The 20,000-nt window shown below is 34.5% G+C and overlaps 1 protein-coding gene and 1 long non-coding RNA gene across 2 annotated transcripts in view; both read left to right on the forward strand.

Annotated features, from left to right (window-relative positions):
* LOC139982984 (uncharacterized) overlaps window positions 1-20,000 on the forward strand; it is a 29,950-nt gene that overhangs the window by 1,697 nt on the left and 8,253 nt on the right. Inside the window, exons 3-5 of the mRNA XM_071996301.1 lie at window positions 1-103; window positions 5,175-5,246; window positions 7,805-7,876. The exon at window positions 1-103 is cut by the window's left edge and continues 30 nt beyond it. Of these exons, the coding sequence (XP_071852402.1) occupies window positions 1-103; window positions 5,175-5,246; window positions 7,805-7,876 (247 nt within the window). The remainder of the gene's footprint in view (window positions 104-5,174; window positions 5,247-7,804; window positions 7,877-20,000) is intronic.
* LOC139983005 (uncharacterized) lies at window positions 9,054-13,188 on the forward strand. The gene is made up of 3 exons (XR_011798472.1): window positions 9,054-9,435; window positions 12,031-12,249; window positions 13,110-13,188. It is a non-coding gene; the product is annotated as an uncharacterized lncRNA (long non-coding RNA).

Consider the following 20,000-nt stretch of genomic DNA (forward strand, 5'->3'; position numbering starts at 1 on the left):
GCTACTTTAAAGAGGAAGAAGCTATCCTCGTCTTTGTAGTTGACTGCTCATCACTTGGATTAACTCTGCCGCCTTCGAATGTCCCCCCGAAAACAGATAAATTGTGAGTCTGTCTTAAAAATCCTGAATGATTTGCAACTTGATCATAGTTGTCTGTATGGTTAGTAATGCGAATGGACAGGAGGATCCCTGTTTCCGTGATTTTTACCTTAACATTCCACCATTCATATTGCCAGGAAGACGTGATAACTTTTGGTATAAATGAATGCAATGTTACACTAGCAAACATGCATGGAACATTATCAATTCAGACGGTTATGCCTTCCTTTAGGGGCAATATCTTAATCGTTCTATACGAGTTCTCGGAAAACGAAGAAACTAAACGAACCCACAGTTGTGTTCAAAGTTAAAAATATCATACTCAACCATCTCCGTTGACGGAGTACAATACAAAAGTATTATTAAGTAGTGTATTTTTGTGTATCGTGGCCAGCAAGTCTACTAAGCCTAATGAAATGTATTAGCCACAAAAGGAATCAAGCATGAAAAGTCAAAACTTCGTTTTAAAACTTCGTATTCGTCATCGAAAATCTCTCCCTATAGCCTGATCACACATGCAAGAATTTTGCGGTGCATTTGCGATTTTACTACCTAAACACATCCACGGACGAGTTGCCTTCGTCAGTTCTACTTACGCGCAATACCAGCAGTAGGATAATGCTTTAAACTACACGAGTACTTTATCTACATGTACCGTCATTCTATAATATGGCTACTTACGACAATACTTGCACAAAAATGTTCAGTTCTTTGTTTGTTTGGTTTTGTATGAATCATGTAGTAATACAATATGCACGCGGGATGAGCCTAGTTCTGGCGGGCGAGTTCAAGATTTACTGGGGTTCCCCAAGTCCAAAAACATGGTCAATAGACTTCGTAGTTTATAGTACTTTCTAGTCATGCGAAAAGCGGTGAATTGGTACATGGGAAAAAAAACATTGTAAAGTAGTCTCTGCAATTGCCGTATATTGGACTCTTTAAATTTAAAAGGTAGAACCTCATCATTTTCAGTCGCTGCCAAATAAGTTATCATGTAAAGCAATCATGTAAACATTGTGTGTACGAAATCCAGTGATATGGATAAATTACTCATAGATCAAGTACGTGCAATCGGATAGCCTCAGTAAGTAGGACGGGCAGAGAGAACGCGTTCACATAAAGTATACATGTAACAACAGTAACAGTTTTGTGTAACAGTGAAAACAATATTTACGTAATCATATTTCACAGGCAATGCAAACTTTGCTCATTCATCAATCTGTACAAGTATTACACTATGAATGACGTGACTGCAGCTCTCCATTCATGAACACTTTAAAATCCTTCAATCAATGTTACCGTTTTGGAAAATACTTTGCAATTTACCACACCTTAAAAGATCCAAAACACAATCAATGTGAAATCTTGGTATGACCCATGCCGGATTGAAGAATTTGGATATACTTTTGGGCCAAGTCAGTTAAATGTTTATTTTACTCTTCAAATTTTCCATATTGATATCATTTGAATATGAATGATCAACTCCAATAGACACCCAGGAAATTGGAGCAATTCCCATGATTATCATAACTTGGTCAGGGGACATTCGAAGCACAAAATGTGCATTTTAAAAAGAGGAATATAAACTTGGGCTTGTCCTTAAGTTTTTATAACGACAAGTGTGTGTTTTTATAGAGAGGGGATTCAAATTTCTCACGCTAATTTAGGTAAAAGCCTGGGCGTTTACAAGGCGAGGAGTTGCCAGCACTGGGGTCATTGAATCCGGTTATCTTGTAGGGTTCTGCCAGATTGTGAAAGGTTTGTTTCATTTTCTCCAGAATTGAATGGGGAAACGGGGGAGGAAACATTAAAATTGACGGAATGCAACGCGCCCCTCTACCCACATGCACCTGTAGGTGCTGCAACCTTTTTAATGTATTCCCCCAAAGTGAATGTCAAGTAACGAACTGTAAGAAAACGGAATTAGAAAACGGAATCACTGACAGTTCTTTTGTGTCTTTCAGCAATGATTAACTACCCCCTTATCCCGCATACCACAAGCTATCACGCCAGCATTCTTTTCCTAAATATTCTGCAGGTCTGTCATATAAGTATTTAGCCAGGACAAAACTCGTCTTAAACATAATTTACGACCGGCGTTTACATGTAAATATATTTGCGAACATGTTTTATGAAAATTTGCCATTGTTCCTGCACAAACATAAAAGCTAAAGTCAAATATTTGTTTAGTGCAACGCACCCATCACTATCATGTTCGACAACAAGTTGCAAACATTTCATTGATTTCATTAGCTGTATTTAGCTAAGGAACTTTTACAACTTCGTACTCATTGTCCAAAAAGTTTCGAACTCATTGTACCGACAAACATTTCACCGTGTAAAGAGCGTGGTATTTGAACGATAGTCTACCATATGGTTTCGTGTTGTCATGTAACGACACGAATTCTTCGTGGAGTAGTGACCAATGACAATGTCAATTAACATGGTTTTAGTGGCTTTCACACAAAAAGTGAACAGATACAATTATCATAATGTTTGGAAAAAAAACTTTGGTAAGTTACGCTTTCATGATTTTTATTTCTGACTCGAAGTTCACAGATGAAGGCTATTCAGTAGTACAATATAGCAAGAAAACAAGTTACAAATATACTCGCGCACATGGCTTCGATGAAGTTGTATTTTACATTGTGTCATTTATTCTACTAAACTATTCCTCGTGCCCTTAAATACTCAAAGAAGAAATATCCTTTTTGGAAAATTTTTCCCATGTTTAAAATCTGTCCCACAAATCAAAAGATTCAGAAGATACCACGTCCATGCATTTTCAATAAACAACCGTTTCACACACAGATTACAGTAACTATTGTCATAGGTGTACGAGGCGGGGGGGGGCAGGGGGGCAGACTGCCCGCCCAAATTTCCAGAGGACAAGAAATTCGGGCAAAGTCCTAAAAAAATCGGGCAGCCTAAGAGGAGAACAAAAAATATTTGTAAATATAAATATGCAGTAGCTTGCCCGAATTTTTTTCAAATTTTTGCCCGACAATTCTGTTAGAGCGTTTTATGTTATTTGTTTTGTGACATTAATATTAATATAGGCCTAATGATTTTCTGTATTAAGCATCATGTTGCACTAATATTTCCGTGTAACACCACCGTTAGCGTAGTTCATCTGGGCTACCACGCTTTTTGCACTATAAAAAAATTGTCTAACTAGTCAACTGTATACCTGGACATCCCCGACATGAGTGTATACAAGACACGTTTCCTTGTTCATGGATGGTAGGGGGTGGGGGTGCCTAGAAGCCTAGAAGTACAGGTTTATCGTATTCTTTGTTATTTTTTATATTTTTTTTGTCAGACAAATTGCAAATATATATAAATGTGTTTTTCTGGAGGTAGCTGAGTACTGTGTTAAAATAATAAATACGGTTACTAAAGAGGAGCTTAAAAAATATAATGTCCTATTTTTCCCTTCCAAGTGATGCTAGTATTTTTTCTTCTTCTAATTTACCAAATATTTGGGGAAGTTTAAATTTCTAAAACGTGAGATTATAAAATAAAGAATGTTTAGGTGAGGCATTTTGAGAGGCATTTTTGGCCAAGAAATGTCTTTAACGCTACGCGCCAACCGATGGTGGCGCTCCGCTTAGATAGTGTCACGGGAACTTTCGGGCACAAAAGTTTCTGCCCCCCCCCCCAAAGGGTCCCGTACGCCTTTGACTACTGTATATCTGAAAGTTTTGTAAATAATTGATTGTGCTGACAGAAATGATAAGTTGGTAGCACGTGCTATTAGGCTTACAGTAAGAACTAAGGATATGTGTAATCCCAGCAAATTCCAACAACAGGGACTGTTGGAATTACACATATCCACATTTCTTACTGGTATCCTGAGAACACATGCTACCGATTTATAGCACGTTCTAGTTTTTACTTTTTACTTTACTATGTGTGTATCGGGTGCAATGAAAGTATAAAGACGAAAATATCATGATGTATAGTTTACATTTGCCCACTCAGGTTAAAACACAGCTATTGCACTGAATGTATATTGGTACTGCTATCGATAATAATACTTATTATATATTCAAGTAGCTTATTTGACAGTGACAAGGGCAGGGAGAATATATTTCCGAGAAATATTACATTCCTTCAGGTTTGTAGTGACTTCTATGATGAAGTGTAAATGTTTATTTTGTTTAATCCTCCCTACCAAATCTTGTAAAGTAACGTATTCTCGTAGGGTACATTTGAGTTAACATGATTTTATGTATGTACAGATAATTAAGATTTATCGTATATGTTATGTTTATATACAACAATATATACAGCCTACAATATATATTTATCAAAATTATACATATACATAGCTTTTGTATATTGTAGAATAACTCATGAGATTCGTTAGACTTCTTGTATATTATTATTTTCAGGATAAATGTAACCCTGCTTTTCTTTTAATTTGCGGGGGGCGGGGGGGAGTTTGCACCGCTAACACATTGTCATATATCATTAATATTCGTACCATAAAAAGTAATATTGTCCTTACTTTGTTAAAAACCCATCATTTTAGTTCATAATTTGGTTGAAAATTCCTTTCATGGATCTGTCAGCAAATAGCTTGTGGTCTCTCCAAATAACACCTTTTCTAGTCTCGAGAACATCCAAGCGTTGTAACTTTTCTTTTTTGTCTTTTTCATGAAATCGTTGTGAAGTAATGAGCATTTTTAACCAAATATGATCACTTAAAGTGCCCTCTCATTGAACACTATCGAACTAAAGAATTATTTTGATCATGAGGATGCGTTGTCGTTTTAAAGGAATAATTAAATACTGTCTCAGGTTTAGGAAACAAAATAATATGAAAGGCCTGAATACGGAGCCAGTGAAACCACCTACTGTTGTTCCCCCTTTATGGACATTTATATCGTAGATATGTAATTCACTTCAATAAACTGAGTTAATTGCAAGCTCATTTGGGAGTGAAATCATGTAAGCATGTCAAAAATGTAATCATTGTGGGTCAACACGTGTTATTAATTACATATTTAAACATGTCGTGACTTTCATCCAGTATACTTAATAGTTAATGAATCTCATCTTCTTTTCAGGTTTCTTAGTTATAACAACTTGACGGCTCTCCCTGAACCTTTATTTTCTGATATGATTTCCTTACAGCATTTGTAAGTTTACAGATATATTCCATTATTATTGTTAAGGTAAATTGTTAAAGTTAATTTAAATTTTTACATGAAATGGAAAATTTCTCCAGACCGTGTATCGTAATACCTTATCCACGCCAATGGAGAATTCCCCAAACACCCATTCATTAAGAAGAAAGAAACATATCGTAGAGTTATATCTTTCCACTTTCAAGCATAATCACATTCAAAACATGATTCTTGGTTCTTTTCATGTCACTCTTTCATAACAACTTGACGGCTTTTCCTGAACATATATTTTCTGATATGATTTCCTTACAGTTTTTGTAAGTTTACATATATTTTCAATTAGTATTGTTATGGTAAATTGTTTAAGTTAATTTAAATTTTTACTTGAAAAGGAAAATTTCTCCAGACCGTGTATCTTAATACCTAATCCACGCCAATTGAGAATTCACTAAACACCCATTTATTAAGAAGAAAGAAATATATCATAGAGGTATATACATTCCACTTTCAAGCATTGTCACATTCAAAATGTGATTCTTGGTTCTTTTCAGGTCACTTAGTCATAACCACTTGACGGCTCTTCCTGATCATATAATTTCTGAAATGATTTCCTTACAGTTTTTGTAAATTTACATGTACTTTCAATTATTAATAATCATGTAAATAATTTGATTGATTATTGAAAAATATTCATTAACTATTCATCATTATACTGTATTTGGATTCCTGTTCTTCCATCTGGATAAATGTCCAATTACGGAACTTTTTGACAAATATAATTTGCAAACTGGGTTAGAATAGTGCACGGTAACGTAGCAATAACAAATGCACAAATGTTCCTGTAAGGAAACGGTCAAATTGGTATCTCTCATCTGCTCTCTGGTTAAGTTTGCGATTCACGTATGCGATTTCTTCGTTGGCTTTGTAAGATTTCGCAATAATATGATTACTAATTTTTTGAATTTGCACACTCCAAAATAGGAAACGAATTCCGTAAAATCACTTCAGCTTCAATTTGACTGTCTAATCCTGGTAAATGTCTGAGTGGACTAACGCATGTAATTAAGTTGTCGCAGAGGCAAAAACGAATGTTTTCGTCTCAAATAAGGACCGCTACAGATACACATAGTAACACACAGTATGAGATCTTATGGTGTAGCCAACCAACATACCTCTGTTATCGTATGATATTCATATTACTTGCAGATATCTGGGTGATAACAAGTTGGGATCTCTCCCAATGCATATATTTTCCAATCTCTCGAAGCTCAAGCGGCTATAAGTGTTTTTTTTTTTCACTAAGTCCTATTTATAATATGTTTTTGTACTTGTTCAATTCATTTTCTCAAACATATTTGCCTGCGTTCATATGTTACGTAAAATGTCCTTTCTTACTATAACTTTTTGTATCAAGTCCTTTCAGGGGTCTGTCTGAAAATACCTTGACGTCCCTACCTGTCACGATATTTAGTAATCTCACAAATCTCCATGATTGTAGGATTGTTTCATGTTCATAATATATGACTAAATTGCAAGTTACTTAAGAAACAGGGTCTAGTATGTCCACTTTAATGGAACATCCTCATCTAAACTGAACTGTAACGGGCCATTACTTTTCATTTATGTATATTATTAATATCCATTCAAAATCCTCAAAATCAAACTTTGTTCTTTTTGCTGATGATACAACAGTTTTTTTTTTACAAAATAAGAATTTAAAGGATGCAAGTTTACATGCAGAGAAAGAATTTAAAAATAGGGTGAACAAAATAGTACTTATTAATAAAGTTTATTCCAATATCTCTGTTTTTCCTTTTCGTATTTTGAAATTTATACAAGAGACAATATCACTTGCAGCTATGTTAAGGATCAGTAAACTTTTAAAACTTGCTTATTATTTATGTCTAATATTAAAATCCTTATGAAAGTGATGTCTGTATAATGTGGTAATTGTAAAAATATTGTTGACTGGAAAGAGTGATTTCCTGTCAATCAATATTTATATAAAGTGTTTACCATGCTGTTTCTCCGCCGTTTTAATGAATTATATCAAAATCTCACATTGAAGAAAAACAAAAATTATTGGCTTTGTATAACTGTCATTGAAGGCGTATTGCCCAAGTGTTATGATTGTACAGAGAGCAACCCTGGTGCTTTGCATTTCACAATTTACACAGAATAACCACTCCTTATAGGCAAGCCAAGCCGTAAATAAGAAATGGTGTGTTGTTCTAATTTATTTACTATATGTTTGTCATATCACTGGCTTTGTGATATTTCGCAATGATGAGATTACTAAATTTGTGAATTTGCACACTCCTAACAAGGAAACAAATTCCCTAAAATCGACTAAGCGTTAAACTTTAGCTGTCTAATTCCGGTAAATGTCTGAGTGGACTAACGCATGAAAGAAAGTGTCGCAGAGGCAAAAAGGAATGTTTTCGTTTCACAATTTGACTTTCATAGAAGGACCCCTGCAGATACACATAGTCACACACAGTATGAGATCTTACGATGTAGCTGCCAACCATCATACCTCTGTTATCGTATGATATGCATATTACTTACAGATATCTGGATTCAAACAAGTTGGGATCTCTCCCAATGCATACATTTTCCAATCTCGCGAATCTTGAGCAGCTGTAAGTAATCCTATTTATATCATGTTTTTGTACATGTTCAATTCATTTTCTCAAACATAGTATGTTACGTAAAATGTCCTTTACTTTCTATTATAAATGACTTTTATGCTTTCTGAGTTGATAAATGATTACACCAGATCGTACTATAACTTGTGTATTAATTCCATTCAGTGGTCTGTCTGAAAATACCTTGACGTCCCTAACTGTCACGATCTTTAGTATCTCACAAACCTCCAGGCGTTGTAAGTTTTTCTTTATGTATCTCGTTATGTTTCAGAAAAAGATGGAAATAACCGTTTCTATTATTGTAACCACTGGAAGAATAATAATGCAGGATTGTCCCATGTTCATAATACACTCTTAAAACTTTGGTTAAAAAAAATGGTATAGGACCCTCGTGCACATAATTGGTTAGTTTGTACCCTTAACTTGGTTAACCGGCAGATTTTGGGCCATTCCAATAAGTATGTACATTTCACAGTCCGGCGTTTAACCAACTTGTTTATAACTTTACCGCTCACTGAATAAAAAATTCGCGCGTACACATATATACATTAACTGTACGTACATCAGTGCAGCATCTATAACACACACTACCTAACACGTCATGCATAGTACGATCCCCGACAGGGTGGTTTAGTAATCAAGATTACAGCTAACGCCATACGAGGTCGAGTCTCTACATGAAACGTTTATCGGTAAGTGTAGCTTAACATCGGTAAAAAAGTATGAACTTATGTGGGCACTGAGACCCTCAGTGACAGTATAACGTTAGGCTCATAGACCAACGTTAGGCTTATACTAGGCTAACGTTAATACTAGTACTATACTACTACTACTACTAGTATGCCTAATACTATATTAACACTAGTAATATTACTAACAGTATACAGTTACTAAACTGCCACTGTGTTTAACACAGTGGTTTAGTCGATGTTAAATGTTATGAATCGTTTTCGTGTTTTTCACCATATAGTGTTGTTCGTGTAAACGACATAGGCCTAATTATTAATGCAAATGTGGTATAATCCTATTAAAGTCCAAATAAAAAACTTCGACCTACTGTCTATATAGCCTAGCCGAGTGTATACACCTGTTTAAATATTTAAACACTTATAACAGTTAGGCTAAGGATAGATCAAATGTGACGCCACAATTTTTTTTTATTTTGATTTATATCATACATATTTTGGAGGATATTTATGAGAATGTTTGCTCGATAACTCAACAAGGGAATGATTGATCATCGCCATACTTACTGGCGCATAGTGAGTAGATAAACCTCATTGTTTTTGGAATCATATCATGAATATTAATGAGGTCACAGGATCAAATATCAACATTTTATTGATTATTGATTAAGTCAGAATTTCTTCATATTTCATATATGGTGATATTTGTAGATAGTGTGTGCATGCTGATGATTTATTCCTTTCTTATAACCCTCAGAGAATGAAATTGACAAAACTGCACTTCTTTTGCTTAAAGAAGATGACATAAGGGATCTGATACCAAAGATTGGTGACAGACTAAAATTTCAGGCAGGTTGGAAGAAGGAGGTGAGTACTCCTGTATATCACCAATGGATTTTACATGCTTTAAATGTCTTACAAGAACTGAACGTGGAATCAAAGGCTTATTTTTTTTTCCATTTGAAGCATAACCATGGAATTAACTAAAAAACTCAAGTAAAATTATTTGTGGTCAAGCTGGTTGCACTGCACTCTTTTTTTCAACTGAATGGCATCTTAACAGACACCACTTGGGTAATAAAGAACACACTAATGACCAGGGGGACCAAGAGCCAGGAAGTAATAGTCCCATTCCAATGGAAGCAGAAGCACATTGTGAGGCAGAAGAAGATGATGAAGAATCAATGAAAAATGATATCACCATAGCTAAATCATCTGCAATATTTACAGCCCGACATAAGTCCTCACCTATTCCTTCATCATTAGTGGGAAAACTTATTGTTGATGTACAGGACCTAATTGAAAATGTAGTTGATCATATTGAAATTCAAATTACTAGATTAATTAGTAACCAGCAGTCCACACTATTGAGAAAGAAGAGAGAAGAAGAGAACAGAAGAGGATAAGCAAGACTTTCACAATATTTTTGCCAATGCAAGGGAAGCTCCTTTCTCTGAAATGAGAACAGAATACCAACAGAGGAAACTTTTCAAGCAAATTGGTGCATATGTTGAACCTGAACAAAAACTTCTAGGCTACTGTTTCAAGTATAAAATAAATAACAAAACAGGAGCTCCAATTCAAGAACAAGAGAAAGAGACATTTCAATACATTCCTTTGGCATTTTCACTTAAAAAATTGCTGGAACAACCAGGAGTTATGAATGCGATATTTTCAGCTAAAGCATCTGCAGATCCAAATGTCCTGGTTACATATTGAGATAGCATTCTGTTCAAAAATAGGTATCAACAGCATGGTGACGTGCCCCTTCACCCCTGCTGCTATACAATGATGACTTTGAGACTGCGAACCCTATTGGTTGAAAGAAAAAATACATAAGATTTCAGCCTTTATACAAATGTGCAGTGTATACCCAGGAGATATCAGGCCAGGTTAAACAACATTCTTCTCACAGCTCTAGTCACCTCATCTCTCATTACCAAATATGGAATAGAAAGTGTTGTGAGTGTAATAAAAGAAGAAATTCAGATGTTATCGAATGCATGTCTGAATATAGAAGGGGATGATTTCAATGGACTTTTAAGGCCGGTTTTGTTACAAGTTGTTGGCGATAACTTGGGTATACCATGTTAAGCTATGATCGTGGCTTTACAGCAAACTATTACTGTAGACTTTGCAAGGGTCATCGAAGTGTACTGCAAAACAATTAGTTGAAAATGCCAGTCTACCTAGAACAGTAGAAAATTATGCTGCAGATTTACAACATGATGACCCTAGTGAGACAGGTATCAGATTTGCTACAATTCTAAATGATCTGGTAGAGTTTCATGTAGTTGAAAACATAAATCTTGATGTTATGCATGACTTTTTGGAAGAAGTGATACTGTTAGAAATGTAATTAGTGTTAGACAAGCTGATTCAGAAAAAGAAGTTTACTTTGGGGGAACTTAATGGTAGAATTTTATGTTTTAATTATGGCTTCACTGACCAGTCAAATAAGCTTAGTCCTTTAAAACAAACATCTCTTTCAAACCCTGGAAAAGCAAGTGAACAAAGTGCTTCACAGATGACGTGTCTAGGTTTCAGTTTACCCATAATGATTGGAGAAAAATGTTAAGAAGATTGTGATGCATGGGAGTTGTATCTGTTGTTGATTGATATTTTTAAGATAATAATGTGTCCCAGTTCGAGCCTCCCTGCGACATATGATCTGAAAGCTTTGATCAGAGATCATCACCAAATGTTTCTCCAATTGTTTCCAGATCGGAACCCTACTCCAAAACAGCATTTTCTTACACACTATCCAAGCTCATTGCTATTCCTTGGACCTTTGAATCAGTACACCTCAATGCGTTTTGAGGGAAAACACAAAGCATTCAAAAAATTGCAAATTTGTCTTGTAATTTTCCATTGCTAAAACACTGGCAGTTAAATACCAAATGGCCCAGTGTTACACATTTCTCTTGGAATATCCTCTTGAAAATCAAAACATAAATTAAATCAGGAGCAAATATCCACCCTGTCAAGAGTAGGATCAATTTTAGACATGATGGAAGCTGAAATAGGAAAACTGAACATTGGTTTAGAAGAAGAGATAACTTTTGTAGGAGCAGCCAAGATTAATGGTTATGAATTTAGAGAAGGAACTACAGTTATCACCTCATGGAATGACGATAGACCAGTATTTGGAAGTGTGCAATGTGCCCTTCTAAAAAATTCTGATATTTATACTGTTCTGAACTTATTCAAGAAGATAGGCTTCCAGAGACATTTACAGGCTATGCTGTGGAAACCACAGCAGACTTAATTTAAACTGTTTGTCCTAGACAGTTGTTTGACCACCGTCCTGTGACCTGCTTGAAGAATCATAATGGGAATGAAAGATCTCATTACATTTCGACTCGCATCACTTTTCTATAGACACAGCATCAGCTGTACCACTGCAGGTGATTTAGTTATGTAGTCATAACCTACTTAATTTTAAATTAATTTTTCATCCAGTTTCAGAGTAAAGTGGTCTTCCAGTTTCCTCTAAATTAAGATGAGATACCAGATGTATCATCTCTCTCAGATGCAGATGATGTTTCTACTACTGGTGATTTAAGTACTAGTGTTGATACCTTAATTATTGAATCAGATGCAGACACATCACTTGAAGGTTCATCTAACTAACCCTTTCATTCACCATATCCCTTGAAACGACAGAAACAAATCCATTTTGTAAGTAAAAGATATTATATTGTTTTTTTTGTGAACAGTATCGTAGTTATTAGCATCTTATATAGTGGTTGAGGCTACTTATTGTTTTATGAAATCAAGGTTCGCATGGTGCATGCTTTGAATGAGAAACGAGGTTTTGTTGTGAATACCAGAGATTACCCCATTATGAAAGAACTACTGTACAGTGGTTCTGGAAGTGATGAATCTCCCTGCGAGGACTCAAAGTGATCATTATCAGAAAACGATACAGAAATAAGTTTATTATAGAAAAATAAACAATCCAATTTTAATGAATGGCAGAGGTAATTGCATATAGGTTGGTGATTTATGGTACCGTACTGCAACTTCACCATTCAGTCTATAGGTGTCAGTAGTGTTAACGTTCTATGCATCCAAATATATTTAGTTTTCTTATTTACATACTGGACCATTCACACTCTTCTCATATTTCATGTTAAGGATGTTGAAGCTATTCTAGGCCAGTTTTCCAGAGGAAGGAAAGTCATGGGGAGCATCTCTTGCAAGAAATTATGTTCAAAACAGGATCTACACATTTTTGTGGAAATTTGTACTAGTCACATGGTTGATCATTAAGGAGATAAGTGAGAATAGCTTGTTTAAGACATCTATTCATTATGATATATTTTGGGAATAGCAGACCCTTCTAATATAAACACGGATTAGTGGATGTATCCTATTTTCAAGTGCCCTGGAGACCAAGAGATATTTTTAATAGAATTTAAAATAAAAATTATTCAATATGGTTATGTTTCTGAATGGATTGGTTCAATTGTCAATAGATAGGATACAATTTGCTGTATTGTTGTCAACATTTTATCTATTTCCTTTTCAATCTACAGGCCAAGCTCCTTCATTATGGCAGCGTTAGCAGCAGCAGTTGTTGATTTGTTTCCCTTTCTGAAGGATCCAGAATCTCCCTTGGGTTATGTAAGCATGTTTATGTTCTAATATCCCTCGGCTTTCAAAATGTCTCTAAAATGTTGAACACAAAAAGTGCCCACAATATCACTACTTTTTGTCATCTGTAGTCAAGTAATATAATCTTTTGTGGGTTCTACCAAGTAATTTGTTCATCTCATAGAGGACTGTGATGCTGAAATCTATTTTCAATATTACCATGATTATATAGGCATCATTTAACTGAATTATTTCTAATTGAAGTCAGCACTAGGGTGACAAGGCCATTTAATATGTTAAAAATATCAAAATGGATGTTCAATTGTCACCTGTCACTCAAAAAACTGTAACATAGGCATTGGTTTTCAGTAGGTTTCATCTCTCAATCTAACCAAGGCATTAATGAAGTTTGTTGTTCAGTAGGTACCCTCCTTATTCCATAAAATATCAGAGTTCTGTAACTTATTGATTATATGTGCAATTAGGGTCAAACCCATTACTTTTAGGCTCATTACTTTAAAGCAATTGTCATAGTGTCCCCTGGGACAATACTGCTTCATCAGTAAGCGTACGATATTCTGTGAGGACAGTATTGAGTGCCACAGTGTCCCTAAACATAGCGTCCATATTGTTACCGTGCCGTTGTGGAACATGTACAAGACATGTTTGTGGTTTGCTGGCTAAAAGACTATGTTCCAACCAGCTAGGAAGTTTTAAATGTTGGTGTACAACAGCCTTACATGTAGATCGATAAGTCACATAATTTTCTGAGTTGACTTGAATTTTGCCACCATACTTCAGTGTGTAAGATCTGAAGCTATAAGGAAGGTTTGATTTTCAGTTTGATAAAAGAGTTTGCTGATTTCATGTGCAGGAAGCATGGTATTGCAAAGGTGCTGCATGACGACTGGCGACAAGGTATCTAGAAGAGAACCTACGCTACGTATATGGCAAGCCATGTGGGTCAAACACTGCATAATATATCCGCGTATTAATTGGAATTTATACGCGTATTAATTGGAATATATACGCGTATATATTATTAGCCAATCATATGGCTTAAATATATCCGCGTATTAATTCTTATATATATACACGTATTAATTCAAATATATACACGTATTAATTCGAATATATACACGTATTAATTCGAGTATATACATGGATTAAGTCCAATATATGCACGGATTAATTATAATATTCACGAAAAAACATTTCCGCTCTTGCTGTGTACATATACCAAAGATAAATGTTTTGGCGGGCTCGCGAGATCGCTTCAAAAAGCGAAACTTTACACTTGTACAATTAATACGCGTATATATTCGAATTAATACGCGGATATATTATGCGGTGTTTGTCCCACATGGCTTGCCATATACGTACGTAAAAAGAAGATTGCCATGGTGAAAGATTTCCCCGGTGCATCAAGTCCACCTATTTCTTTGACTAAAGTGTCCACTCCACCAAAATTGAGAGGTGCTTAATAGGTTTTTACCAACTATTCTCAGGATTTGACTTATCTCTCATGTCATGACAATGATCAAAGGCGAATGATGAGGCAAACTGCAGTTTACAAACAACAGCAGATCAAAGACCACTCAACTAACATTTCAGATAATCTGAAAGAGTATCTCAGGTTGTTAGACCGTTGAATGGTAACTATCAAATTTGAATGTTTGCTGCTTAATTAAAGAGAAAAACGTGGGTGATTTTGCATAAAAAAAACTAAAGAAGCGAGCTCTTAATACACATATTACGAATATACTATTCAAGAAGGAAGTGAAAAAATTACTAGCTAGGTTTTGCTTTATCAGAAACACTGAAATTAATTAAGTCACTAACCTCACTGATGAGTTAATACTATCTTTCACTTTGAAGCCTATTTGGCCAACTTCAAAACAGTACTTTGATCGACTACATATCTAGTTTGATTAGAAAGAACTAGTTTCACTGCTTTTTTGAAATGATGGCATTATATTTTAAATCGCTTTCAATTAACCTTAGGCATCTGGCAGATCAGTATGCATTATAAAGACCAGATTGGAAAAAAAAGTGTTATTTTTGGTTGAAATCTTGCTTTATTCAAGGATATAGCTAGGATTTTAAGAAAGGTTGCTGATGTGAGTGTGGAAAAAAGGTATAGATTCAAGATTCAATAAGGTTTATAATTTGTACATTTTTTTTTAATATGGAGTCTTTGCCATTCAATGCTCTGTTTTATGTGCAATGTTTGCTCTGCATTCTTGCAAATGTGTAACAATCTAACAACTTGTCTATCATGTTGTTACAGAGAGACAAGATACATTATTCCCATGAATATATGCTTTTGTTCATTGATGATATCACAAATGTGAAGTATTCAATTTTTGCAACTCAAATAGTCCCCACCACATTAAAAAACAAGTTTGAAAAAAAAAAAAACATTTTTGAGCTGTATTCTGAGATATTTTCAAAGCATGTGTCAAGAAATGTTAAATACTTACTTTTCTCTCCCAGATGTTTTCTAAATGTTATTAAACTAGCCAAAGGTATCAAGCAGTTGGATTTACCACATCCAACTTCAACAATACATAGTGTTTGTATAGATGCATGGAACCAGACTTTAACAAATTCAGTGAGAGTGATTATTAATGGATCCTAGCTGAGAATCAAAAAAAGAATACACTTACACACATTAAAGTATTCTATTTCCCTTTGCTCTGTCAGATAGAACAAGATTTCCAGTGCTTTTGCCTGAGCATGATGATCACCTGTATGAGAAATGGGACTTGTACTACAATGGGATTACTGAATATGACAAACAGGTTGAAAATGAGCAAGGACTTATTGGATTGGAATACGTTAACCTAGAGAGTTTGTTTATTGGTAAGAGTGCTTCATATTTCAATGCACATATTTGAGCTGATTTAGTTTTGTATGTTGATCACTCCTTGCAACCTGTTATCATCATCACACTAGGAACTTCCAAAAGATCAGGTTTGACCAATTATCTGTAATATATCTGATCTTGTTCTCAAAATAGCCTTAGTTTACTTTTTGTAAAGATAACAACACTTACTTTCCTTGTTTTTAAAAATAATAAACTGAAATTGAACAAAAAGCATCAATGGGATCTGATTCAGATAGAAACCAAGTTGGGTTGGTGCAGGTGTGTTCCCTTTCTTGGACTCCATCTGACCGATGTTTGGGATTTCATTTAAGCCAAAAGCTAGTGACTACTATTAGAAGGCAATAGAACACAAAATATGTCAAAGGTTCATCAGTGTTTTGAGATCTGAATATATAATAAAATATAAAGAGTAGATAACTTCGCAAACAGGTTGTGATAGCAGCACAACATTATGAATGTGGGCTTTTAAAGGAGACATGTATGATTGAAAATAACCATACACAAAATACCAAACAGATACTAACTTATCTCATTACATACTCATGACATGCCATTTTCTCTTTGCATTCTCATGATAGGCAATTTTCTGATAAAAATGACTTGAAGGATTTCTGGTGTTAGAGACAAATAAAGGCAAGGGAAAATACAAATAATTTGTGTTGTACAGGTACTGTACGTGATAATGACAATTTATATGTTTAGTGGTCATTAATTGTGTTATATTTTTATGCACAAGGACTTTGTGAACCTTGGAGGGAAGATTATCTTTAGTTATGTTTTGTCACTTTCACAGTAAAAAAGGAAACATTGGCATTTTTGCTTCTTCCAGTCATCTTGAGAGGGAAGGGAAAGGGAAAGAAAGGATTGTGTTCAGTAAAAGAGGCAATCACCTCCTTCGTGGACATTCAACCAGTAGGTTTGTAAGCATTAATTTGCCCACTTGTTGGAGTTCATTGACAACATGCTTACAGCATATGTGTTTTGTAGTTTGTGATGGAATGCTTGTAAAAGTGGAATCTCAACAATCATGATGAATTTGTGTCAATGTTTATAGATGCTCCCAAGCACATGAACCATGTTCCGTTTGGTGCAAAATGGATAATTAATATTCATGAGTGGGCAGGTCCTACGTAACATTATTTAAATATTGATTTCACAATAGCAATATGCTTGTCAAATTTTGCTCAATTTGGTAAATGACAGTAATAGGATATGGGTCACATGTGTAGCTGATTTTAAGGAATAAATTATGAGTTGGTGATAAAAAGTTAATGATAGTAAAAGTATCTTCTGAACATGATAACTAAACAGTAAATGTTTTAAACTAGCATGTAATTGTAAGCATAGATTTAGAATATGGGTGGTTATGAAGTTTGGCTGTGCCAAGTATAATTTCATGTAAAGTTTTTTTCAAAAAACAAATCTGCTAGAATGGAGGGCTTTTTGCTGTCACAACTTCATAATGATTGACAAAGAGCAGCTTGTGATAATTTTCATTTGTTTCAATTTTTCTCACAGGAAGTGGCTGATATTCTACAAATTTCAAAGGCTATTGATGCCACCAAAAAGCCACAGCCATTTCTTGAATGCAAAGGAACTCTCTTGGCACCAACCCTAACATTTGTTATTCTAGAACGGAGGGCAGTCCCTCAAGAATCACTTCTGAAAGCTATCGATTTCTGTTTCAAAGCAATGTACATTTTGGACATGGCTTACCGACCTTCATGCTGTCTTGTGTGGCAGTTCATTCAAAATGTGATTTATGAAATCAAAGAAGCACATGCGCCAAGTTGCATAAGAGATCTTAGATCATTCTTAGCCTTTAAAAGTAATTAGTGGCTTGAAAGGAAAGAATTGTAAGCAAGATATTCATGGCTGATAGTCTACAAAGTTTAAAGGACATTGATGCCACAAAGATAGCGCAGCTACTTTTGTATGCAAGGAGCCCTCTTGGTACCAACCCAGATATTTGCTATTTTAGAACACAGGTCAGTTCCTCACGAATCTCTATTAAAAGCTGTATATTTCTGTTTCATGGCAAATGCGCATTTTGGACATGTCTTATCGACCTTCATGCAGTCTTGTTTGGAAGTTCATTCAAAATGTGATTTATGTAATCAAATGAGCACATGTGCCAAGTTGTATTATAGCATTCTTGGCCTTGAAAAGTAAGAACTGCCTTAAAAGGAAATTGTTAGCAAGAAGCTCATATAATAATTGTAAGCAAGAAGTTTGTATAATATAACTATTTTAAAATTCATCCACCCGATATCATCATCTTGAAGGGACATTTAATTAAAACTCACGATATGACATATTTTTATAACAATGCTGGTATAAATCAAAACTTTCCTTACTAATTTTTACCGGAATCCCGATCTGATCAACTGATCTTTCATGAGTGAGTAAGGTCTAAATTTCACATACACATGTATCTCTATATATGAAGATATTTATACTATATATCCAAATATTGGAAATGAGAACAATGTACTGGCTGCAATGTACTGCATATATCATAAATATGTCTCTAAATTTAATCGTGTACACCACATATATGTGATACTCAATGTAATTCTTAATTAAATGAACGTACAGGTAAACCTTCATTAATCAGATCATGATTGATGTTTAGATTCATAGATTGTTTATACATCAATTGATCTATTGTTACATATGTGAGATATTTAGTGTTCCAAGTTTTCTATGCATAAGGTTCTTCTTGAAGAGTATAGGATTTTTACATTGTGTCACCTTAAAGTTGTTATATCCAAGCATATTTGTGTGTCTTGTTTTATTTTGTTTTGTTTGCATTTTATACACATGGTTCAGCTGATTATTGTTTTCAATAAAAACAAGTTCTCAAAATGTCATCCATCTGGCTTCTGTAATGTAACTGTTTGGTAATTTCTCAATATTTTTCAAGGAATTGTTTACTCTTTGCATTGCCATATTCAAATGATTGTTGCAAATTAGGTCTGCATGAACAAAACTTTTGAGGAATCTTTCAACTACATTAAGTAAAATCCACTCATCCATCACTGTCCAATATATTGCATTCGCCAACATATAATGGGCAATGAAGGCTCATTTGACTCCCCCACCCTTTTGTAATGGTCAAAGCCACTGCCCAATTTAAATGTAGTATTTGCCCAATACAATGATTTTTAATTCCCCAATTTAATGATCCATACATTTGTAAGTTCACCAATGATGGGCATAATTTACACAATTAATTTAACCAAGAACTGTTGGGTACAAACTTATAGTTATTTTATTGGTTAAAAATGTTACCCAACAACTGGATAAAGCCATTAACCAACAGGTGTTGGTTAAAATATCAACAAGAATATCAATAAGAATATGAAGGATGCAATTTAACATGCAGAGAAAGATTTTACAAATAGAGTGAACAAAATGGTACCTATTAATATATTCTATTCCAATATCTTTGTTTTTTTTCACTTTTCGTTTGTTCAAAGTTTCTTCTCTGTTGTTTTTTGTTTTCATCTTTTTCTTGTTCTTGTTCTTTTTCTTATAGCTTATGCTAATTCTGGTTCCTCAACCAATCACTCTACTTGTATTTTGGAATTTATACAAGAGAAACAATCACTTGCTGCTATGTTAAGGATCAGTAAACGTATTAAATGATTTATGTCTCATAATAAAATCCTTATGAAAGTGATGTCTGTATTATGTGATAATGTTAGAAATATAATTGAAACCTTGAAACTTGATTACTAAGATTGCCCTACTAACTTGTGCGATGAAGTCGTTGACTAAAAAGAATGATATCCTGTAAATCAATATTTACATAACGAATCATGTTTCTCCGACGTTTCTATGAATTATAAGAAAGTCTCAAAGTCTAACATATAACTAACGCAATCCTTTCTTGAACATTGACTTAACTCCCAATTTCATAGATCACAATTTAAAGTCA

This window comes from Apostichopus japonicus, chromosome 16, assembly GCF_037975245.1.
Source record: "Apostichopus japonicus isolate 1M-3 chromosome 16, ASM3797524v1, whole genome shotgun sequence".
In the NCBI taxonomy this organism is placed as follows: Eukaryota; Metazoa; Echinodermata; class Holothuroidea; order Aspidochirotida; family Stichopodidae; genus Apostichopus; species Apostichopus japonicus.